This window comes from Cricetulus griseus, chromosome 2 (assembly GCF_003668045.3).
Source record: "Cricetulus griseus strain 17A/GY chromosome 2, alternate assembly CriGri-PICRH-1.0, whole genome shotgun sequence".
Classification (NCBI taxonomy): domain Eukaryota; kingdom Metazoa; phylum Chordata; class Mammalia; order Rodentia; family Cricetidae; genus Cricetulus; species Cricetulus griseus.
The window spans coordinates 313,060,461-313,085,428 of NC_048595.1; the positions used below are offsets into that span (position 1 = coordinate 313,060,461).

Sequence of the window (24,968 nt, forward strand, 5' to 3'; positions counted from 1 at the left end):
CTAGCGTCACCACCACCACCTTTTCCACCACTACCTCCACCTCTTCCGTGACCACTGCTACTGCCACCACCACCAGTCATCACCTCCTCTTCCACTTTTACCGCCACCACTACTGGGGTGAAGGAAGAGCTGTAGACCTCATTAAATTGCCTTTAAAGATTTTTCCAGAACACTGACCAGTCTAGTCTCTTAGGAATTATTATATTAAGCTGGTATTATTTTCACATATTATCCTTATTAAGCTGAAGATATCATGTAATATCCATTGGAATGTGACTGCTACCATTAAAAGAGTTGGGGCTATTTGATAGATGTAGACATGTAAGCTTCTCTACCAGATGGTGAGGGCCCATGCTGTTTACATGTAACTTTTTTTTTTTTGCCAGTTACTTGATATTTTGATATTATACAAATTATTTTTCAGAGATTAAGCAAACTCAATGTGAAAGGAAGAGATACATTGAGAGGATGGATGTTACACTATGGATTGGATTATAAAAATGCTTACTTCACAAGCTTTTTCGTTTGCTTTCATTGTCACACAAAATAGTATCTGCTTTACAGGCTGAGCTGTGACCAGATCCACTTACTTACTTGAGAAAAATTGAGAATGGATTTTGGTTTATAAAATATTGAGTTTTAAATTTTCATCCTGGTAGGAGTGAATGACTTTTTTTCCCCCCTCCAAATAGATCAAGAAGTTGGTATATGTTTACCTCGTCCGATACGCCGAGGAACAGCAGGACCTGGCGCTCCTGTCCATTAGCACTTTCCAGCGAGCTTTGAAGGTAAATGATAAGCGAGCAGGTAGATAATGGCAAAGTGTCTGCACAGTTGGAGGATTGTCCTTTAAAGAGATGGGACAATAATCTACTAACCTGCCTGGCTGTGGCTTGGAGGAGTTAAAGGGCCTCCCAGAATGCAGATTTGGTGGCCTTAGAAAATGACCTCTGTAGCCATGTAGGACTTTGCCACAGAAGTTGTGTCTTCTGTTCCTTTATGTCTATTTGATGGTTGCTCAGTACCGAAGGACTGCTTATTGTTGTACCTACCGGTTGTTGAAAATGTAAAGATAATATAGTGGAGCATTCTTAAAGAACATTAAAAGTCTAGTACATTTAGTAATAAATAGCCAACGAGAATTGTACCCACCACTTTTCTTTAAAACACTGTTTAGAAAAGACACATTTACTTTTCCTTTTTTTTACCTGTTTTCAGACACCACTGCCTGCTTTCAAAGGCTCTTCTTGTTGGTTAGCACTGCAATATCTGCTAACTGTATGGTACTGAAAAGCCTAAGCTTGAAAATTTGATGGGTATTTTCACTCTGTTTTAGGACCCAAATCAGCTAATCCGTGCAAGTGCCTTGAGAGTTCTGTCAAGTATCAGAGTGCCAATTATTGTGCCTATCATGATGCTGGCTATTAAGGAGGCTTCGGCTGACCTGTCACCATATGTCAGGAAGAATGCAGCCCATGCTATACAGAAGTTGTACAGGTAGGTGCTTTACTGATCACAGTGTGCATCTGTGGTGTTACATAGGCTATTGTAATCCAGAGGTACGTTCTAGCCTGTCCTTCTAAGTAAATAAATTGTGTGTGTGTGTGTGTGTGTGTGTGTGTATTTGTGCATGCGCGCATGTTTTTAATGTTTTTTCCAGACAGAGTCTCTGTGTAACAGTCCTGACTGTCCTGGAACTCACTTTGTAGACCAGGCTGGCCTCAAATTCACTGAGATCCACCTGTCTCTGCATCCCAAGTGCTGGGATTAAAGGCATGTGCTACCACTGCCCAGTGCTATGTGTGTGTATGTGTGTTTTTTCCTCCTACACGTAATCTTTGCATGTCTTTGCTTTTGTGTTGGTTATTGAGCCCCTATGAGTACATTTACTTCTGAGCTTATTAGGGCCTCTGTTTACTTCTAGGTTTCATAGCTTTAATCAGAGTTTGAATTCTCATTTGTATAATGTGTCTTACATATGAGCACATATGTATGTGTTGTCAAAAAATAGAGGGGACTGGGGGTGGCTCAGTGAGTATGAAGCCTAAGTACAAACCCAAGCACCCAAGGTTTACAAAACTAGTTAGCTATGTCTGCAAATTCTCCAAACTTAGTGTCCTGGTGGAGGGGAGAGCAAGATAGGTAGGTCCTGGGAGCTGGCTGGTGAGCCAGCCTAGCTGACATGGTGAGCAGCTGCTTCAGTGACATACCTTGTCTCAAGGCAATATGGCTTAGAACCATTGAAGAAGACACCAGTGTCCTTCCCTGGCTTCCCAATGTGTATATGCAATCACATACTTACATACATGAAACACAGAGGGGGGAGGGGGGAAGGGAGAGGGAGAGAGGAGAAAGAATGTTTTATTTACTATAGAGTAGAATTTCATGTGTTTTACTTATAAAACTATTTTCTTTTCATCTTTGTTTCTGCTGCTCACTCTGTGAAGTGTTGTGATTCTTGAACAGAGATATCTTATTATACCTTTTTCATAGTGATTTTTTTGAGCCAGGGTCTTACTATATAGTGTCTAATTTTTTTTAACCTTTATTTTTTGTGTATGGCTGTTTTGCCCAAATATATCTCTGTGCATCATGTGCATACAGTATCCATGGAGGCCAGAAGATAGTGTTAGATGGCTGTGAGCCACTGTGTGGGTGTTGGGAATTGCGCTTGGGTTCCACGGAAGAACAACCTCTTTCTCCCCCACTCAGTGATTTTTAAATTATATGCTATTGACATTTATAGCAAATACCATATAATCTCATGATATCTGTGGAAAAAATACTGTCTAGAACAAATTATATGTCATGATGTGTTGCTGTTTTCTGTCATCTATCTGCAAGCTACCACTTTTGTTTCTGGTGTGCTCTCAGTGCTGTGTCAAACAAGTTAAATGCATGAAATCAGCAGATGTGTGGACTTGTGAGTAGCATATCATATCTCTAAGGTAGAAATCAACCATATTCCAAATAATCAGTTGTATTTTGATTGCCACACGCACCTCATGCTCTGTGTAGAAACTTTCCCCCTGAATAGATACATGCAATAAAACTTTTAAAAAGAACTGTAAAGTAGGAGTAATGGTTTAAAAGTGCACCTAGTGGCCAGGTAGCAGCTCACTGTCCACTCTCTGTCCCGCACTGTGATGGTCTGCCAGATGTTTTCGCATAGTCTGTCCCATTTGCCCTTGGGTTTAGATGACAGCTTCATAATGTGTGTTTCCATTAGCAGGCTAAGGTAATTAGGTTTTATTTAGAAGTGCTCTTTTTGGTTTTGGCTGTTAGACAACCAGAGTTAAAAACATTTACTGTCTTTCACATTTTTCCCTTGAGATAAAAAAAGAATTTTCAGTAGGTACTTTCAGCTACTTCCTCACAGTTCTCCAGCTGGCTCTGGCAGTGATTGACACCTAGTTTAGTTAACATGGGCAGCTTCAGAGAGGAAAGGTAACCCACTGACTGGAAAACCCACCCCATCTTACTAAGTGTCTGTGTCTGGGAACCTCACTGTTCTCTTACAACACTTTAGCATACCTTGTTTGTTTTGTTTTTTTTGAGACAGGGTTTCTCTGTGTAGCCCTGCCTGTCCTGGAGCTCACTCTGTAGACCAGGCTGGCCTCAAACTCAGAGATCCACCTGCCCCTGCCTCCTGCGTGCTGGCATTGAAGTGGGCATCGCCACTGCCCAGCCAACCTCAGCATTCTTGAAGTGATAAATGTCATTGGATATTAGAATGAAGGGCAATAAATGCACGTGACTTACTTATTTTTAACATTTCAGTCTTGATCCAGAGCAGAAGGAGATGTTGATTGAAGTCATTGAGAAGCTTCTGAAAGATAAGAGCACTGTGAGTATTATCTTTTGGTGTCACTGACGTGTGTTTTTATTTTACTATGATTTACCATGCTAGATTTGCTGGAATTATTTCTGTTGCTTCTATAATGCTCTAATCATTAATGAAGTTCATGTCTCAATTATTAAAGCTGGGCATATTGGTGCACACCTTTAATCCCAATACTTGGGTAAGAGAGGCAGGCAATCTGTGAGTTTGAAGTCAGCCTGGTGTACATAGTGAGTTCTGTGTTACCAGGGCTACAGTGTGAGACCCTGTCTCAACAACAGCAAGAACAACAACAACAACAAACCCCCAACCTCAAATAAACAAAGTATCAAAGACCTATTGAACATTAGAGAGGGGATTTTAGTATTACAAATGTTCTATTTCCTTTTGTTCTTGCTGTTAGTTTGTTGGTTGCTGGGTTTTTAAGACCGGATATCATAAGCAGCTCAGGACAATCTGGAATTTACTGTTTCTACCACATTGGCCTCTGCTTCATAGCAGTTTGATCATGGTTTCTCAAATGCTAGGGTTACAGACATGATCTAGGATACCCAGCTTCTGCACATTTTCTAAAATAGTAAAACAGCTCTCAAAATGTTTCTTCCCTAAAAAATTTATAGTTGAAGAAGGCTCTTTTTTTTTGGTTTCTAATTAAAATGAGTAGTTTTGTGAGAATGTGTGTATCCACCTATATCCTTTCTCTGTGCTCAATTTATGTGTGCATTGGTAGATAAGACTTAGGAATAGAGGTAAACTATGGCTGTGTGAACGGGTGGCTGAAGGCATTGTGCTGCTGGTATCTCAGGGCTTCTGTATCTATCTTTTACAACTCAGACTACTTAGGAAGTCATCATGCGTCATGGCTAGGGAACATGGACTGTTGCCATCCAGCAGGTCTCTAACATAGTAGTCACTGGCTCCTTTATTCTTTTAATTATACTCATCTATTTTGTATGTGTGCATATGTATGTATGTGGGTACACCTGCTATGGAGTGTATATGGCAGTCAGAGGACTACTTGCAGATCTGGTTCCTTCTTTCCATCATGGGGTCTGGGTCTGAACTGAGGTAATGGTCTCAGTGGTAGGTTTTTACCCACTGAACTATTTGCAGGCTCATGCCTGTTGTTCATATTGAAAAGTGGGGTATTGGAATTTCTCTTCAGTTTTGTCAGTGTTTGCTTTGTGTACTCAGGAGCTCTGATATTAATATATATGTTTATAATAATTTTATTATGTATCAATGTCTGCTTTTATCTTTAATAATGTCTCTTGTTTTATGTATAGTCAGTCTGATTTATGATTGTTTTCACACAAAGTGTATATTTTTTTGTTTTTTGAGACAAAGTTTCTCTGTGTGTAACCCAGGTTGACCTGGAACTTGGTCTGTAGACTGGGTTGGCCTTGGACTCACAGAGATCCACCAGCCTCTGCCTCCTGAGTGCTGGGATTAAAGGCATGCAGCTCTATTACCTGTCCAAATTCTATTTTTTAATCTGGTTGCCTTCTATAGGTAGCATATATAGATGCCTTTTGACTTTGAATTAAATCTGACAGTAACTGTCTTCTGATTGGAATAATTGATTCACTTACACTTCGTGCCATGTTGGTTGAATTGTTGAGTTTTTAGCTGCCTTTTCACTTGCTTTTCTGTCTTGTGTTTTTTTCATTCCTCCTTTACTGCTTGTTTGCACTAAAGGAATATTTTAGTAAATACTGCATCTCCTTTATTTTCCTTACTGCTTATCTTGACAGTATCATTATGCTGTCAGTCATACATGGCAATTATTGGGTTCTATTCCTAAATCATGTAAACATCTTCAGTGTAGAATATATTAGAAATCATCATTGTATCTTTCTATGCATAGTTGATATTAGGAGGTATCAAATATAGATCAACTCACTAAGTAACGAGAAAAATCATGCTTCTTTTTGTCTACACCATGACAGGCATGTCTGTTTAAGGGATCCAAACACAAAGTTTGTTATCAATGCTCATAACTTAATTGTATTTTTTGTTATTGTTGTTGTTTTGTTTTGTTTTGTTTTTTTTGTTTTTCGAGACAGGGTTTCTCTGTATTATTTTGGCGCCTGTCCTGGAACTCACTCTGTAGACCAGGCTGCCCTTGAACTCACAGAGATCTGCCTGCCTCTGCCTCCTGAGTGCTGGGATTAAAGGCGTGCGCCACCAATGCCTGGCTTTTAATTGTAGTTTTAAAAGTACTTATTTTCTTTTGTCTATAGGACATTTGCTAAATACTGTGGAGAATGGTGAGATTTAGAAGAAGCAGTTCCTGAATTTATATGTAGTTTGCCATTATTTCTGCTCCATCGTAAATTTAAAGAAATTTGGAGGTAGCTGGGTGTAGTGGCACACCTTTATTCCCAACATTAAGGAGGTTGAGGAAGGTGAATCTCTGTGAGTTCAAAGTCAGTCTGGTCTACAGTCAGTTCCAGGACAGCTACATAGTGAGACCCTGTTTTGAAAAAACAAACAAACAAAAACCCCCAAAACAGAACAGGGGAATGGGGGAGAGGATTTGGAGGCTATACCAAAAGCAAAACTTCCAAATGTCCACACATCTTGACAGATAGGGTATCTGTTCCTTCCCCCTGGCCTTTTGTTGTTATGCTGTGTTGTTTCATTGAAACAAGGTCCTTGGCTCCTTGGCTGGTACCAGACTTGCTCTGTAGACCAGGCTTGCCTTGAACTTGCTGCAATCCTCCTGTCTTGATCCTAGCACATGGGAGATGGAGAGAAGAGGATCACACCAAGCTGCTAGGCTGATCTTATCATCATGGGTGTGAGCTATGTCAGGATGATGTGTGTTAGGTTCTTAAGGGGCTGCAGACATGTGGGGGGCGGGGGGCCTTCTCTGGCCTCCCTGCCTTGCTGACTCTTTCAGTGAATCCTACCGGCATGCGCCAAGTGAAGGAGATGGCTTGTCGATTCAAGATATCTTTATTCAGATAAATACCAGCCAAACACAAGCCAGAGCGTGCCCAAGCGTGGTCAAGCACACCTGTAAGCCAGCCCTTAGGAGGCGTGGTTACGGTGTCTCCCTATAACAGATTATATAAACTTTAAACATTTACCAGTGAAATGATTCAATCTAATCATTTTCACATTTTGAGGAGTTTATTCACTGGCATAATATGGGGACCATTATAATGATTTTATGATACTGAAAGTATGGAATGTTAAAAATGTCACTATATTTAAAACTTGTTTATTTAAGCTCTGTTGATTGGGGAGGTACCTTCTATTGCTTTTCTTAGTCTAGGGAGGGTTTTCTTATTGAGAGCTCCAAGGCATGTTAGTGTGTGAGAAGCATATGGCTCAAAAAGACAAGTGTGTAGTTTTTCCTTAAAGAGAATTCACTTTGGATTCAGGCACACGATTCTGCTAACAGGCTGACAAGCACAGTAGTATCATTTAGGTAACTATTGTTTGAAGGTGTCTTGTGTTTATAAAGACATTTAGAAAGGTTATACGAACAGTAGATGGAATTAGAAGGGAACATTTTGCCTATATATTTGTCATCTCCAGTCAGTGGTTACAGTATTTGTTACTGTAATTTTTGGATTCACACCACTTTCATCTGCCTTGTGTGTTTAGCAAAATATACTTTTACTATAAACCTTTCCAAATGTTCCACTATAAATGTATCTTTAAGTCTATAATACTTATTTATTTTTCTTTGAAATGTAGAAATTTGTATTTGTTGAGCATTGAAAACATGGAACCAGATTATTTAGAATGCCTCAAAGGTGGTGGAGTACTTATTTCTTGTGTTTTTGTTTTGTTGTTTGTTTGTTTCAAGTTAATTTCAAAGAAATCTCATCAATTGCATTTAAATTTCTCAGGGAGATAAATTACATTAATGCTTCCTGAAAAGCTGAGTTGTTTATATACTTTTGATGACTCAAAGTTTCTTTAATTTTAGCTATAGACTACTGTTTAATGAATAGGTTGATAGTTCACAGCTAAATTGTAGGGGTAAGATACCATTTTCTAAGTTATTGATTTAATGCTTGTAAAAGCCTGGTTGTTCTGGGGAAAAGAAGAAAGCCCACCCCCGAGTTAGTGCAGATGTTTTATTGTGATAGATCTATTATCCAGCTATTAGAAGATAAATGACTGATCTTCCCTATTTTCCATGCCTCAAGAAAATTGAAATAAGAAGGGAATATCATTTGGGCTGTATGATTAGAGCAGGTTGGATGGCCATTAATTTAAGGGAAGAAAATCTTGGCAGCACTGGCTAACTTACACCATCTTATCAATCAAACTGTGATGCACTTCTTGTGATGACCCAGCACTCCGATTTTTGTAACGTTAATTAGAATTCATGACAAAATAGATGCAAGGAAACGTTTTGTACCCTTCATAATTTTATAGAAAATTTATTGTTATTAGAGGAACCATTTGCTTAGTGTGATTTTTTTCATTACCAGCTTGTCAACTAGCATAGATAATCTAGAGAAAATATGAACTCCATAGATGGGATGTCACTTTTGTTGATGGTTCATGTAGTTTACCTTGGAGCACAGCTAATGGCTGAAGTTCATAGCAACAGCACAGAAAAACGTGGCAACCAAGGGGAGATAAATGAACCACGTTTATTTCTTTAATATAAAAAATACATAAGTGGAAAGCTGTGTTTGGATCTGATGAGCTCATTGCAGTTTTGTTGGAGTGATTTATTCCCACTGTGTGAAGAGCTACTATTGACACAGTGAAATGGAAATTAACTGTTTGTTTTTTGGAAACCAATATTTTTGGTTTTGAAATCTAATTAGATCATTTTATTTTAATTCTGAATGTTTTATGGATATTGAACATTTAATAGACCCAAATGATCAATTCTTCTGCTGGTGTTTATCAAAGGCTCAGATTGTTTAAAACAAGCAAACAAATACACTATATAATGAAGTGAGCATCTAAAAGCCAGTGTTATTTAGCGATGCTGTTCTTTTTACATCTTATTTTTAGTGTTTCCTGTAGCCTTATTTGTACTTCAATGATTATTTTCTTCCCTTCCTAGGATATCTTGGGTGTTTTAGCATGTTGTAGTGCCTTACAGTTGCGTGGTTGTTGTTGTGTCTTGATAAATTTAATATCCTGCAGCAGCTGATTTTCCATTTCATTGTTTGGTGTCTAATCATTTGTAATAAAATACTTCCTGGGTTTAATAAAACCCTTTTTATATAGCATTTAAAAATGACAATTACTTAAAAACTTACTGAGTTCAGTTTCATAGATTAGTCTAAGAAATATCTCATTTTGTAGTTTAACATTCTTTATCAGTTATTTATAATAATGGCAGTAGTTGTTCATTTGTATATAAAATATATAGATTTTTATAACTCATAAATACTAATAATTCTATAGTTTGATGTTGTAAACTTGGTTATTTTAAGAGATTTTTAAATTATTTTAATCTCATAATCGTAGGTTGTAAGTTGCTGTGAATATATTTGAAGAGTAATTAATGCAGAAGATATCAAAGCATGGCATTGAAAACATGCATTTAGCTTACTTTCTATATCAATAGCAAATAGGAAATTAGATGTATAATACATTTTTATTTAGCTCACACAAATAATCAATTCTTTGCTTTTTCGATTGAGGTGAATACATGCTGGGACCAGCAGGCACCAGTACATGGGTAGGGCTGGAGTCAATAAATGCGGCTTCACGTTTATACTGATTGGTAATTCATAAAATCCCCACAGGACTTGAAACTTGTTTAGCATAATAGCAAGTCTATATTCTGAGTTGTTTTCTTTCAATTGTGTTGTTGGTTGCATATTAATAAACTAAATCGTAACCAAGTAGAGGGACAAACACTCAATATGAATATCATTGTAGCTAATATTTTTCAAAAAGTACCATTTCAATAAGTTATACTTCTATTTAATTGTTTATTTTTAGTCATTGGGGAAATTTTAGATACTAAAAGGAAAAGCCCTGGTGTTTAGAAAGAATATGATACTAATTTGTTTTTTCAAAAACGTATCACACTGTTGGCTAACCACACATATATATGGTACACATATAGAAGATTTTGTATGTTAAATATTCTGCTTGCCCTCTACCTTTATACTGAAGAAATCTTAGTTTTACCCAAGATTTGTAAGAGCATGACAATTTAAAAGTCAACATTTGTGATTTCATTAATTGGTCTGGGGGCAACTGAACCCTTTTGGCAATACACTATACTGATTTTTATGCATGATACACTATCATTTCAGTCACTGTATTCTCTTTGAAAATAAATTATATTGGTAAAAACAAATGGACTAAAATGTATGAGATTTGGAAATGTTTTTTCATTAAACACTGAGTTCTTTGTGTACTTCCTAATGTAAAGCCATTGTTGAATAACTGCTATTTTCACTTTAAACTGACAGTGGGCTCTTTGGTATTGTCCTGAATCTTTTTCTGAATGTTGTTACAGATGAAGAAAGCATCTTTAAAGTTTAAGTGTGGACAGTGGTGGCACACACCTTTGATCCCAGCACTTGGGGGGCAGAGACAGGTGGATCTCCGTGAGTTCTAGGCCAGCCTGCTATACAGAGCAAGTTCCAGGATAGCCAGAGCTGTCACACAAGAGAAACTGTGTTTCCAAAAACCAAACAACAATAAACCAAAAATCAAACAAATCACACATGTACAAACAATTACTAGAATTTAACCGAATAAAATAACCTGGATTTATCTCTCTTCAGAAGATTTGTTCTCCATACTATTTATAGTTCTTAACGGTATTCTTCAAGAAAAGGGTACTTTTGCATTGCTCATTTTAACTGGATGACTAAAATTTTCAATATTATTGTCATAACATGACTATGCTACTGGAATACCCGAGTAGGATCTTGGATGGGTGGAGAGTGCATTTTAATGAGTTATTACTTATTTCTTCTCAGCTGGTGGCTGGCAGTGTGGTGATGGCTTTTGAAGAAGTGTGCCCAGATAGAATCGATCTGATCCACAGGAATTACCGAAAGCTTTGTAACCTACTGGTAGATGTGGAAGAGTGGGGGCAGGTTGTCATAATCCACATGCTGACTCGATACGCTCGGACACAGTTTGTCAGTCCTTGGAGAGAGGTGAGTGCTGATTGGCCTCCTGCTTAGGAAGTGTATCAAGGGAATAGATGAATTTTTACAAACTGTGCAACCAATGAAGAGTAATGAAGGACTAGAAGTCTGTGTTCTAGTGAGAACTGCTTTTGCTGATTGTTAGTTGTTTTGACACTGGCTGATTCCCATTTAAAGGTGCATTATATAATCTTTCGTGTGATACCTGGCAAAAGGTCCTTGTTAGGACACAAGGTTCACATGACATTAACCAGCCTTGTTTTTTTTTTTTTTATATAATTTGTAGTTGATTTTACATTTTTGAGCCCCATTTATCTTATGGACCAATTTGCTAAGTAAGTAATGTGACTCTGTAGCATGAATTTACACTTGTGGTGACTGATTTCTAGAGTTTCTATGTAAAATGCTATGGAACTCTTAAATTTCTTTCCTCTAGCTTTATACTTCTAAAATATGTTTACTTTCATTTTTACTTAAAATGTGTGAAATCAGTAGTTAAATATCCTATGGAATGAATTTATTGGCAAATTTACATTAGAAATTTATCATATTCTTTACAAGGAAACTTAGAAATTTTAATTGTATTGCATAGTTTGAAATAGAGCTCACTCACTGTTTCTATGCAGAATCACATGTAAATTTTAAAATTGTATGAGGTCATCCTAAGCAGCACTATAACAGCACATTCATCTTTTGACAGCTTATTTTTAATGTAATATTTTTATATTTCTGTATGTATGTGTGCTCATCTGTGTGTACATATATGTGCATGCATATTCATGAATGTGCTTCAGTGTTTGTACAATGTATGTGTGTATGTGTGTGTGCATATATGTGTGTTTTTACAATGTGCTTGCATGTATATGTGCATAAATATGTGTGTACATGCATGTGCGTTTTTACAATATAAGCATGTGTGTCTGTGTCTGTGTGTGTGGTCATTGAGTAGGTCAGGAGAGGGTGTGGATCCCCAGGAGTTAAAGTTACAGATGAGACACCCTGTATACGTGCTGAGAGCAAGACTCAGGTCCCCTGGAACAGCAGCAGGCACTCTTAATTATTGAGCCAGCTCTCCAGCCCCAATATTACCAACTTGAAAAGTCAGTTGTGAGCTCTACCCAACTAACTATATAGCATTTAGAACATCTTGCTTTTTTAAATTAAAAATAATATTAACGTGAGAGAAAAATGTTAATGAAATTCCATAAAGTGGGAGCAGTCACATAATAGATTTTTAAAATGACGTATCAAGCTTACAAACAGTTATAAAACATTTCATCAATTTTTTCTGCATTGACTTGTGTCTTAGTATTAAAAAGATTTAAAACAATTTTATGTGTCTTTATCTCCTTGAATGCTACATCTCAGTTTGGTTTTTTGCTTTGGGGAGCATTGTGTATTGAACCTAGGACTTGCACATATGGAAGATGAGTCTACCACTGAAATGTATCCTCCAAGCCCTTCTAGGCTTGAAGTTTTACATTTTCTTTTTTAAGACAAGGTCTCCTTGTGTAACCCCTTAACTTTATTGTAAGTAAAATGGTTGCATTTTTTACAACATGTAAAAAACAAAGCCAAAAACCACTTGTGTTACTTATGATTATGATCAAAAAAACTTTTGCTATTAGTATACTCTTCTATCTTACAAAATTATTTTGATTTATTATTGACCAAAGTTTGGTTTGGAAGACTGTTTTAGTAAATGAAGCAGCGTGTGCATGATGACAATCCCTCGGCCATTGGATGCCAACTTCAGCAATCGTGGTTTTTGTTTGTTTGGCCAACCCCTGCTTGGGAGCTGGTTGGGCATTTTTCTCTCTGTCTATAAGCACAGAGTTCATGTTGGATTTTTCGACCACTGTTACCACCTGGAATTTTTATTTTGTTTTCATATTATTCATTCTAGCACTTATATACAAGTGATCTTTTGTCCTGTTAGTGGGTAGAAATTGGAGTTGAGTATACAAGAATTTTCTAAAAATATGTACCAAGTATAAAAACTAGGGTTTTGTAGTTCATCTTTCACTCTTTGAGTTTTATTTCATCTGATTTTAGATGAAATTAGTAAAACCATATTCAAAAGAAAAGTTGAATTCTCTATTGACATGTATATTTCTTCTTTTGTTACATAATTGGAAAGGAAGGGGCTGCATTTTTTTCTTGTGCTTTTGCATGTTAGTTCCGTGAATGTTAGTTCCTGTGAGAAGGAAATCTGGTCACTGTCCAAGCATTATTAGAATTGGGTTGTGTCATTTGTTTCTTTGTCACTCATCCATCATCATGGCATCATCATAGACCTGTGGCTTCCAGACCGATGCTGTGCTTTTCAGATGTGCAGCTCAGCCTTGCATCGATGCAGCATTGCCAGGGGATTGGGCGTGGGTGGATGCCATGTGTGGCATACACATGGGTAGAATGTGCTGGACAGAGTGTGGGCAGGCTGAGTGTGCTGGACAGAGTGTGGGTGGGTGGAGTGTTCTGGGCAGAGTGTGTGTGAGAGTGAGGAGCAGGGTGTTGGAGCTGAGGGTTTGGCAGAACAGGTGTTCAACTTCTATTTCACTGTAGCTTGCTTATGATTTCCTTTGAGACGGAATGCACTGCCTTAAAGGAAAGAAGGAAATCATTTAGATAGATTGTAAATTTTCATTAGTTTAAATCATGTTCCCCTCTTTTCAAGGTATAGAAATACTTATAATGTAGTGTAAAATAAAAAAAAAAAGTTTTTTTTTCATATTAACCTCTTGGTTGACCCTTAAGAGACAGTTGTTGGTAACTATTTAATTTCAGTTATGGTAGGAGTTACAATTTTACTTTGGATAAACATTTAACTTGACTGATTAAGATGTGTCAATTTGCCTCAATCTGTGGAAAAATGAGTCTTTGATTAAGTTCTATTTGAGCATTTTGTTTAACCCAACATACTCAGGGTATTAGGATTGTGTCTGTTTTCTTAATAGTTTATAAATAACCTTTGGGAGAGCAAGATATAGTCCGTCCTTGCTGTAACTTTAGAACTAGCAATCATAATAAGGCTGTTTGTACAAAACTACTCTTTCGATTTGTGAACACTTGGGTCATGTCCACACCACACTCATTTCTTCAACCTCCTTGAGTCTGTCTTGGTACTGATGCTGCAGATACTTAAGAGTGAGAAGCTCAGGTATTTGTACTCCTGGAGACCTGCTGAATTCATGTTGCTTTCATGTTTTTAGGACTGCCTATGGTTGATTTGGTTTCTAAGTTGTTAGACTGGGAGCTGGAGAGATGGCTCAGTGGTTAAGTGTGCTGCTCTCAAAGAGGACCTGTTTCTAGCACATTTGGCGGCTCACAACTGCCTGGAGTTCCAGCTCCAAGGGAATCCAGTGCAGGCACTTGTGTCCCTACACAGGCATATACCCCACACACATAGCTAAAAATAAAAAAGATAGTAAGTTGTAGGACGGAAGCTCATAAAGACAATTGAGCCAGAGTTGAAAGAAGTTGAGATGTTTGCAGCTCTGTATCTGCTTTCCATTTTTATAATAACTAAGGTTATCACAGGTGAAGATTAATGTTGCAGCGTGTACTCAAAGATGAACTGTGATCCGGGATGGTAAAGTCCCTTTATTCAAGAAAACACCAGGGCAAAATGCAGGCCAGAGCGAGGTTACAGGAACCCAGCAAGTGCGGCCAGAAAAGGGCTAGGGTCTTCCGGTGCAGCCCTTAAAAAGCTCCCTTAAGTCACACCGGCTTTCCTTCACCACGCCCTTATGGGCGAATCCCGGGTCCACCTGGCACCTGTCCCATGACTATTGGGCGAGGCTAGGGTGTCTCCCTACACACAGGGTAGAGTGACAGAGTGGAGCAGCACTTCCAGTGAGGACTGAGTAGTGACTGGTCTTCCTGGAGTCAATGGAAAAAACCTGCTTTGTTTGAGCACCTCATTCCCTTTCATCCATAGGCAGAAATCATTCCCATGAATGCTGTACAAATATAACTGTTCCATAAATCAAGGATATTTTACCTTGAAGTAAGTATATGCCAGTGGAAAAACAGTGTCACCAAATTAACATATCACTTTTAAAGTTATATTGGAGATTTCGGTTTCCCTTTTGTGTACTAAGAAAAAATGTGAAAATAATATACTAATTAATCATTTTGCTATACTTTTTTGTGTAGTGGTTAGGTTGCCTTGGTCATGGTATCTTACTACAACAGAGAAAAGTAACTAAGACAGCAGTTGGTAGTAGGTAGTGGACAGACCCTGACCCAGGCAACTTATAGAAGAATTTATTGTGGCCTAACAGTTTCTGAAGATTAGAGTCCATGACCATTGTAGCCAGGAGCATGGCAACGAGCAGGCTTGTGCTGGAGTAGTAGCTGAGAGTTCACATCTTGAGAGACAAGCATGAGTCAGAGAGAGCACACAGGGAATGGCGTGGGCTTTTTTTTTTTCTTTTTTTATTAAATTATTAATATTTTCACATATACTTTCCCTCTCCCTCTCCCTCCCCCCACCCCCATTCCTTCTCCCCCACCTCCAACCTACCCCCCACCCCATCCACCCGCCACTCCCCAGGCAGGGTAGGGCCCCCAACCAGGGTTCCACCAAGTCCACCAAATCTTCCTGTGCTGGGCCTAGGCCCCTCCCCATGTGTTCAGAGACAGAGCGAATCCCTTCAAGTGGGATGGGCTCTCGAAGTCCCTCCCACCCACCAGGGCAAAACGCCAGTCCACCTCCCTCTGGAGTCATTCATGATTTCTAGTTTCCTTGGGGTAGAGGATTATAGGCTGGTAAACCTTTGCTCTATGTCTAAAAATCCCAGGAGTGCAGGGGCCTCCCCATTGGCATCCATGATCAGGGGGCTGGATTAGTCCTGTACTGTCCTCCCAAAGAGCATCTGGGGTCGATATGCTTTCCCTTTTTCAGGCCAACTGTTTCTGTGGGTTTCTCCAACCAGGTACAGACCCCTTCGTTCTTCATTCCTCCCTCTCTTCAACTGAGTTCCAGATTTCAGCTCAGTGTATTTCTGTGGATGTCTGTCTCTGCTCTCATCAGCCACTGGATGAGGACTCTAGAATAGCATAGAGAGTATTCATCAATCTCATTCTAGGGGAAGGGTTTCTAGGCCAACTTCTCCTCCACTGCCCAGACTGTCAGATCGTGTCATCCTTATAGGTCTCTGGAGATCTTCCTAGTTCCAGATCTCTTCTCGGACCTATAGTGACTCCCTCTGATATGGTATCTCTCATCCTGCTCTCTCTCCTCTATTCTTCCCCCAACTCAATATATCTGCTCCTCCATTTCTTCTCCTCTACTCTTCATCTTGTGCTCTTATTGTGGCAGCACCCACTTCCCTACCCTCATGCTCTCAATTAGCTCGGGAGTTCATGCCATTTCCCATTCCTGGGGTCCATTTATCCCTTAGAGTCATTCATGATTTCTAGTTTCCTTGGGGTAGAGGATTATAGGCTGGTAAACCTTTGCTCTATGTCTAAAAATCATATATGAGTGAGTACATACCATGTTTGTCTTTTTGTGATTGGGTTACCTCACTCAGGATGGTTTCTTCTAGTTCCATCCATTTGCCTGCGAATTTCAAGATTCCATTGCTTTTTTCTGCTGAGTAGTACTCCATTGTATAAATGTACCACATTTTCTCTTTCCATTCTTCAGTTGAGGGGCATCTAGGTTGTTTCCAGGTTCTGGCTATTACAAACAATGCTGCTATGAACATGGTTGAACATATGTCCTTGTTGTATGGACAAGCAGTATTTGGGTATATACCCAAGAGAGGAATGGCTGGATCTTGAGGTAGATTGATTCCCATTTTTCTGAGCAACCGCCATACTGATTTCCAAAGTGGTCTTACAAGTTCACACTCCCACCAGCAATGGAGGAGTGTTCCTTCTTCTCCACAACCTCTCCAGCATAGGTTGTCATTGGTATTTTTGATTTTAGCCATTCTGACAGGTGTGAGGTGGTATCTCAGAGTTGTTTTGAGTTGCATTTCTCTGATGGCCAAGGATTTTGAACACTTTCTTAAGTGTCTTTCAGCCATTTCAGATTCCTCTGTTGAAAAATCTCTGTTTAGTTCTGCACCCCACTTTTTAATTTCATTGTATGGTGTTTTGGTGGCTAGCTTCTTGAGCTCCTTGTATATTTTGGAAATCAGTCCTCTGTCAGATGTGGGGCTGGTGAAGATTTTTTCCCATTCTGTGGGTGGTCGTTTTGTCTTACTGACTGTGTCCTTTGCCTTACAGAAGCTTCTCAGTTTCAAGAGGTCCCATTTATTAATTGCAGACCTCAGTGTCTGTGCTTCTGGCGTGATGTTCAGGAATCGTTCTCCTGTGCCAATTTGTTCAAGGGTTGTTCCCACTTTCTCTTCTAAAAGATTCAGTGTGGCTGGGTTTATGGAGAGATCTTTGATCCATTTGCACTTAAGTTTCGTGCATGGTGACAAGTATGGATCTATCTGCAATTTTCTGCATGTTCGAATCCAATTGTGCCAGCACCATTTGTTGAAGATGCTATCTTTTTTCCATTGTATGGATTTAGCACCTTTGTCAAAAATAAGGTGTTCGTAGGTGCGTGGGTTAATATCTGGGTCTTCAATTCGATTCCATTGGTCTATCTGTCTATTCTTGTGCCAATACCAAGCTGTTTTCAGAACTATGGCTCTATAGTAGACCTTGAAGTCAGGGATGGTGATGCCTCCAGAGGATCTTTTATTGTAAAGAGTTGTTTTGGCTATCCTAGGTTTTTTATTTTTCCATATAAAGTTGAGTATTGTTCTTTCAATGTCTGTGAAAAACTGTGTTGGGATTTTGATGGGGATTGCATTAAATCTGTAGATTGCTTTTGGTAGAATTGCCATTTTTACTATGTTAATTCTGCCTATCCAAGAGCACGGGAGATCTTTCCACTTTCTGGTATCTTCTTTAATTTCTTTCTTTAAAGTCTCAAAGTTCTTATTGTACAGGTCTTTCACTTTTTTGGTTAGTGTTACCCCCAGATATTTAATGTTGCTTGTGGATATTGTGAAAGGTGATGTTTCCATGATTTCTTTCTCATTGAGTTTATCATCTGTATACAGTAGGGCTACAGATTTATTTAAGTTAATTTTGTATCCTGCTACCTTGCTGAAGGTGTTTATCAGCTGTAGGAGTTTCCTGGTAGAGTTTTTCGGGTCACTTATGTAGACTATCATGTCATCTGCAAATAGTGAAAGTTTGACTTCGTCCTTTCCAATTTGTATCCCTTTGATATCCTGATCTTGTCTTATTGCTCTAGCTAGAACTTCAAGAACAATATTGAAGAGATATGGAGAGAGTGGACATCCTTGTCTTGTTCCTGATTTTAGAGGAAATGCTTTGAGTTTCTCTCCATTTAGTTTGATGTTGGCTATTGGTTTGGTGTATATCGCATTTATCATGTTTAGATATGTTCCTGTTATTCCTGTTCTCTCCAAGATCTTTATCATGAAGGGATGTTGGATTTTGTCAAAGGCCTTTTCAGCATCTAGTGAGATGATCATGTGGTTTTTCTTTTTCAGTTTGTTTATATGGTGGATTACATTGATGGTTTTTCGTATATTGAACCATCCTTGCATCCCTGGGATGAAGCCCACTTGATCGTGGTGGATGATTTTTCTGATATGTTCTTGGATTCGATTAGCCAATATTTTATTGAGTATTTTAGCATCAATGTTCATGAGAGATATTGGTCTGTAGTTCTCTTTCTTATTCTTATCTTTGTGTGGCTTGGGTATCAAAGTGATTGTAGCCTCATAGAAGGAGTTTGGCAATATCCCATCTGCTTCTATTGTGCGGAACAGTTTGAGGAGTATTGGTATCAGCTCTTGTTTGAATTTCTGGTAGAATTCTGCAGTGAAGCCATCTGGTCCTGGGCTTTTTTTGGTTGGGAGGCTTTTGATGACTGCTTCTATTTCATTAGGGGTTATGGGTCGATTTAAATTGTTTATCTGATCTTGATTTAATTTTGGTAAGTGATATTTATCCAGGAAACTGTCCATTTCCATTAGATTTTCGAATTTTGTGGAGTACAGATTTTCAAAGTATGACCTAAAGATTCTCTGGATTTCCACAGTGTCCGTTGTTATATCCCCCTTTTCGTTTCTGATTTTGTTAATTAGTGTGCTCTCTCTCTGCCTTTTGGTTAGTTTGGCTAGAGGTTTGTCTATCTTGTTGATCTTCTCAAAGAACCAACTCTTTGTTTCATTGATTCTTTGTAATGTTTTCCTAGTTTCTACTTTATTGATTTCAGCTCTCAGGTTGATTATTTCCTGGCGTCTACTCCTCCTTGGTGAGTTTGCTTCTTTTTGCTCTAGTGTTTTCAGTTGTTCTGTCAGTTCTCTAATGTGACTTTTTTCTAGTTTCTTCATGTGGGCACTTAGTGCTATGAACTTCCCTCTTAGGACTGCTTTCAGAGTGTCCCATAAGTTTGGGTATGTTGTGTCTGCATTTTCATTAGAATCTAGGAAGTCTTTAATTTGTTTTTTTATTTCTTCCTCAACCCAGGAATGGTGCAATTGGGTGTTATTCATTTTCCAAAAGTTTGCAGGTTTCCTGCCATTTGTATTGTTGCTGAATTCTAGCTTTAATGCATGGTGGTCTGATAAGATACAGGGGGTTATTTCAATTCTTTTGTAATTGTGGAGGTTTGCTTTGTTGCCTACTATGTGGTCAATTTTGGAGAAGGTGCCATGTGGTGCTGAGAAGAAGGTATATTCTTTTGAGTTTGGATGGAATGCTCTATAGATATCCGTTAACCCCAGTTGGGCCATGACTTCTTTCAGATCCTCTGTTTCTTTGTTAAGTTTTTGTCTGGTGGTCCTGTCTAGTGGTGTAAGGGGGGTGTTGAAGTCTCCTACTATAAGTGTGTGTGGTTTTATGTGTGGTTTGAGCTTTAGTAATGTTTCTTTCACAAATGTGGGTGCCTTCGTATTTGGAGCATAGATGTTCAGGATTGAGATTTCATCTTGATGGACTTTTCCTGTGATGAGTATGAAATGCCCTTCTTCATCTCTTTTGATTGATTTTAGTTTAAAGTCCATTTTGTTAGATATTAGGATTGCTACACCTGCTTGTTTCTTGAGGCCATTTGATTGGAAAATCTTTTCCCATCCTTTTACTCTGAGGTATCGCCTGTCTTTGAAGTTGAGGTGTGTTTCTTGTAAACAGCAGAAAGATGGATTCTGTCTTCGTATCCATTCTGTTAGCCTATATCTTTTTACGGGTAAGTTAAGGCCATTGACATTTAGGGATATTAATGTCCATTGTTCGTTGGTTCTTGCTTGGTTTGGATTTATTGTTGGTGGTGTCATTGTGTGTGGATTTTGCTCTCCTGCTTCTTTTTGTGTTTGGCAATATTAGATTATCTATTGCCTGTGTTTTTGTGCATGTAGTTATGTTCCTTGAGTTGGAGTTTTCCTTCCAGAACCTTCTGTAGTGCTGGATTTGTGGATATGTATTGTTTAAATCTGTTTTTGTCATGGAAAATCTTGTTTTCTCCATCTATAGTGATTGAAAGTTTTGCTGGGTACAGTAGTCTGGGTTGACATCCATGCTCCCTTAGTGCTTGTAGTGTATCTATCCAAGACCTTCTGGCTTTCATAGTTTCCATTGAGAAGTCGGGTGTGATTCTGATTGGTTTGCCTTTATATGTTACTTGGCCTTTTTCCTTTGCAGCTCTTAATATTTTTTCTTTATTCTGTAGATTTGGAGTTTTGATTATTATGTGTCGGGGGGACTTCTTTTTGTGGTCCAGTCTGTTTGGTGTCCTATAAGCTTCTTGTACTTTCATAGGCATATCTTTCTGTAGGTTGGGGAAGTTTTCTTCTATGATTTTGTTGAATATGTTTTCTGTACCTTTGAGCAGTGTTTCTTCACCTTCTTCTACACCTATTATTCTTAGGTTTGGTCTTTTCACGGTGTCCCATATTTCCTGTATATTTTGTGTTAGGGATTTGTTGGTCTTGAGGTTTTCTTTGGTTGATGAATGTATATCCTCTAGCGAGTCTTCAATAGCTGAGATTCTCTCTTCTGTCTCTTGAATTCTATTAGTTATACTCACATCTTTAGATCCTGCTCGTTTATCCAACCTTTCCATTTCCAGCATCGCTTCATTCTGTGTTTTCTTTAATGTGTCTAATTCAGCTTTCATGTTTTGAACTGTTTCAAGAGCTTCCTTCACTTGTTTGGTTGTTTTATCTTGGGTTTCTTTAGCTTCTTTAAGAGATTTGTTTATTTCTTGAATATTTTGGTTTGTCTTTTCCTCCATATCGTGTAATTTTTTGCTTACTTTTTCTTCTATTTCTTTAAGGGATTTTCTTGTTTCCTCTTTGAAGGTCTCTATCATCTTGCTCAGATAATTTTTGAGGTCCATCTCTTCTTCATGCACTGTGTTGGGCTTTTCAGATCTTGCTGGAGTGGAGTCCCTAGATTCTGGTGGTGTCATATTGGTCTTTCTGTTGTTGAGCGGGTTCTTATTCTGTCTTCTTCCCATATCTTTTTCCAGTGAGTGCAGGTAGGATCTCTCTATCTCCTCTTGTTACTCTGTAGTGTGTGTGGGCCAGGAATTCAATGTCCGAAGCTCTGGATGGTTTTGCCTCTCCTCGTAGCCTCCTCACTCTGATGGCGTTAGGCCTCTTGGTGGATCGGTCGCCGGGAATGGAATGAAGAGTGGCCTGTACCCAGATTCGGGGAGCTCCTCCCTTCCTGGACGTGTCTGTTTCAAGCAGGGACGAGCCTGGAGGGATCTGGGTGGATGGCGCTTAGGACAAGAATTGGGTAAAAGCAGGGGGTGGCTCACCTGGTCTGCGGTGAGTCCACGGAAAGGGAAGGAAGAGTGTCCTGAACCAAGCCAGATTCAGGAAGCTCCACCCTGCCTGGGCGTGTCTGTTTCAAGCAGGGACGAGCCTGGAGGGATCTGGGTGGATGGCGCTTAGGACAAGAATTGGGTAAAAGCAGGGGGTGGCTCACCTGGTCTGCGGTGAGTCCACGGAAAGGCGGCGTGGGCTTTTTGTAACCTCATCCCCAGTGATACACCTGCTCCAACATGGGCACACCTCCTAATCCTTTCCAAACAGTTTCACCAACTGGGGCTCACAATTTCAAACATATGTGCCTGTGGGGGCCATTCTCATTCTCCCCACCATGTTGGGCAGTCAGAATTTTCATATCCATTTACAGAGAAAGATACTGAGGCATACAGGTTTTAGCAGTTCACCTTGGTATACTGTCTAGAAAAGGTAGACCTAGAAAACAGTTATCTGATATTTAGGGCCATCATTCTTTCCTTTATATTACATTACCTATTGACTTTAATATGGTTTGTGTTTGCTTATTGGTTTCCTGTCAAAGCTATTCTCAGAGACCCTAGTCTATGGTGCCCAATTAGGTGATATCTGTAATTAAATATGCTTTCCAAAGAGAAAAATCTCGTTTTTCTTTGAATTTGAATGTGTGCCTGCACATGGTGCATGTGTAGGCCAGAAAAAATACTTCAGGGTCCTGTTCCTGTCCTGTCACCCACCACCTCTTTCACTGAGATAGGATCTCTCACTGAACCTGGAGCTAGGCTGGCAGCAAGCAAGCACATAAGGTTCTCCCACAGGCTTTTTACATGGGTGCGGAGGATTCATACTCAGGCGTTCATGTTTGTACTACAAGTACTGTTATCCACTGAGCTATTTCCAAAGCCCTCTGTGTACGTTAATATTCTTGAAGGGTAGTAAAATGTTAGCTTTTAGGAATTGAAAGTTATTAGGAATAGTTTTTGAGATGAACTGATGGACATACTTTTGTCAGTCAGTTCTCAAATGAACACATCATATACAAATAAGCTTCCTTGAGGCCAGAAGAGATTTTTAATTTAGTTTATTTGCATCATTATAGATCAGTATTTAGGCTGTTTATATGTAAATGTACGATTTGAGGAACAATTAAGTGTTGACAAAGTAGATTGCAGTCATATCAATTGCAATGCATTTTCCATAATTTTTCTAACTGACACCTTTGATGATAAATAGTGGATGCCAAGTCAAAGCCGATTATACAGTGTGCTAGGAATTCATGGGGCTGTCAGAGAGAAGACCGATTGACTTTAAATTTACATATTAATGAGAAGATTTGTTAAGAGAGTGCTTGACTATAGAAAATAACAGCATATTTATAGGGCGCGACATTTTATAAATAAAGCTGATGCAGGAAAATGGAAATTAAACCTTTTAGGTTAATAAATTCAAGAGACTTCTAAAATGTGTATTTGCATTTTTATTTTCTTAAATTTACCTTACTCTTTGCAATCTATGTTGACTGGTTTTCCATTCTAGGTCAAGTTTGTATAATTTTCAAGGATATGGCATTATTTAAATATTTTCCTTATCATTGAAGCCTATTGTGGGACAGCATTTAAATTTCTTACATAAAGTTGCTTCTATAAGAATAATGGATTTGGATTAAAAAAAGGAATAATGGATTTGAAAATAAATTCATTTATTTTGAAAATAAATATAAAACAAAGTGAGTGTTTAAGAGTGATTTAATACTCTATTTTCTCTTCAGATCTTTTAAGAATTATTTAAAAATAAAATGAAATAAAAAACACAAACAAACAAAAAAACCCAAGAAAGCTGAGTCCTGTTCTGGCATTAGCTGTAAGCTGATATTGAATGAAACTGTTTGGTCCAGACAGGAATGCTTTTCATTTATAGAACCAGTTTTGTTAAAATTGCTAGGAGATGGAAAATTTAGCAATTATCAAACTGTAAACATATTCACCATATCTGTTTGGAATATGAAGCCAGGTGGTGCATTTCTTGCAGCATTTATCCACGTCATTTGGATACTTGGAGTGATTAATTTACTTTTGTCTGTCTTTGTATTTCTGTACTTGAACTTATAGAACCTTAGATAGGCCTAGGGACATCCTAAGGTTGGAGTTTTCCTTAAAGTGTTTTTAGTATGTGTATTTTTCCAGAAGTTGTTAGAAAATAACTTATCAAAATGCAAACTATATACATAAATATATGCATGTGTACATATTGTGTATGTATGGTTCTTTTCAACAGGTTATTTAAAAAATATTTTGTACCTTTTTTTCTTACCAGTGGAGTGTTGGTGGATTTTGCTGTTCTGTAGAATCATTAAAGATAAAATACTGAGGATTTATCATAGAATATGGTTTTTACAATATAAGTTAACTAAGTTTATGCATCAACACACAACTGTGACACAGTTTCCTGTGGACCTGGGGCTGATAGGGAAGTAAGGCCTCTCCTTCCCTTGGTTATGGGCTATTCAACTTAAGGACGCCCTAGTCTTTTGTTCATTGTGTGTTCTGACTGAACGTTTGAACCTTAAAAGAGTCCTTTTTTTTTTTTTTTTTTTTTTTTTTTAAGTGTTGTTAGTCTCCTTCACGTAACATGTGCTTGTCTTTAAAATCTTTTATTTAATAGTTAAGGGCTTCATACTCTTGTTTTTAATTACATTTACCTCCAGCCCCCTGCTCTCTATACCTGTTTTATGTTTTATGTTTAATAATAGTGTAAGGTTCAAGTTCCTTCATGTTCTTTGTGTGTCATTATGTGGTTGTAATTACTTTGTTTGCTTTTTGTTTTTCAAGACAGGGTTTCTGTCTTGGAACTCACTGTGTAGACTAGACTGGCCTGGAACTTACAGAGATTCTCCTGCCTCTGCGACTATAGGTGCGCCCCACCACCCAGCTGCTTGTAATTGCTTTTAAAATGCCCAAATAAGGCACATTTTTCTTTTTACTATTTCCTGATAGCAGTGAATTCTTAAATTTTGTTCATCTACAAATATCTTTATTCTAGTTTTTTTTTTTTTTTTTTTTTTTTTTTTCTTTTTTTGGTTTTTAGAGACAGGGTTTCTCTGTGTTGCTTTGGAGTCTATCCTGGCACTCGATCTGGAGACCAGGCTGGCCTCGAATTCACAGAGATCCGCCTGCCTCTGCCTCCCGAGTGTTGGGATTAAAAGTGTGTGCCACCAACGCCCGG

The 24,968-nt window shown here is 38.4% G+C and overlaps 1 protein-coding gene across 3 annotated transcripts in view; it reads left to right on the forward strand.

Moving 5' to 3' along the window:
- Ap3b1 (adaptor related protein complex 3 subunit beta 1) overlaps positions 1–24,968 on the forward strand; it is a 211,795-nt gene that overhangs the window by 46,927 nt on the left and 139,900 nt on the right. For all 3 annotated transcript variants that reach the window (XR_004768511.1, XM_027401712.2, XM_027401711.2), the window contains exons 4-7: positions 693–788; positions 1,337–1,497; positions 3,781–3,847; positions 10,774–10,956. Coding sequence is in view for 2 of the 3 variants with exons in the window: in XM_027401712.2 (XP_027257513.1) it covers positions 693–788; positions 1,337–1,497; positions 3,781–3,847; positions 10,774–10,956 (507 nt within the window). In the remaining variant the exon portion in view is untranslated. The remainder of the gene's footprint in view (positions 1–692; positions 789–1,336; positions 1,498–3,780; positions 3,848–10,773; positions 10,957–24,968) is intronic.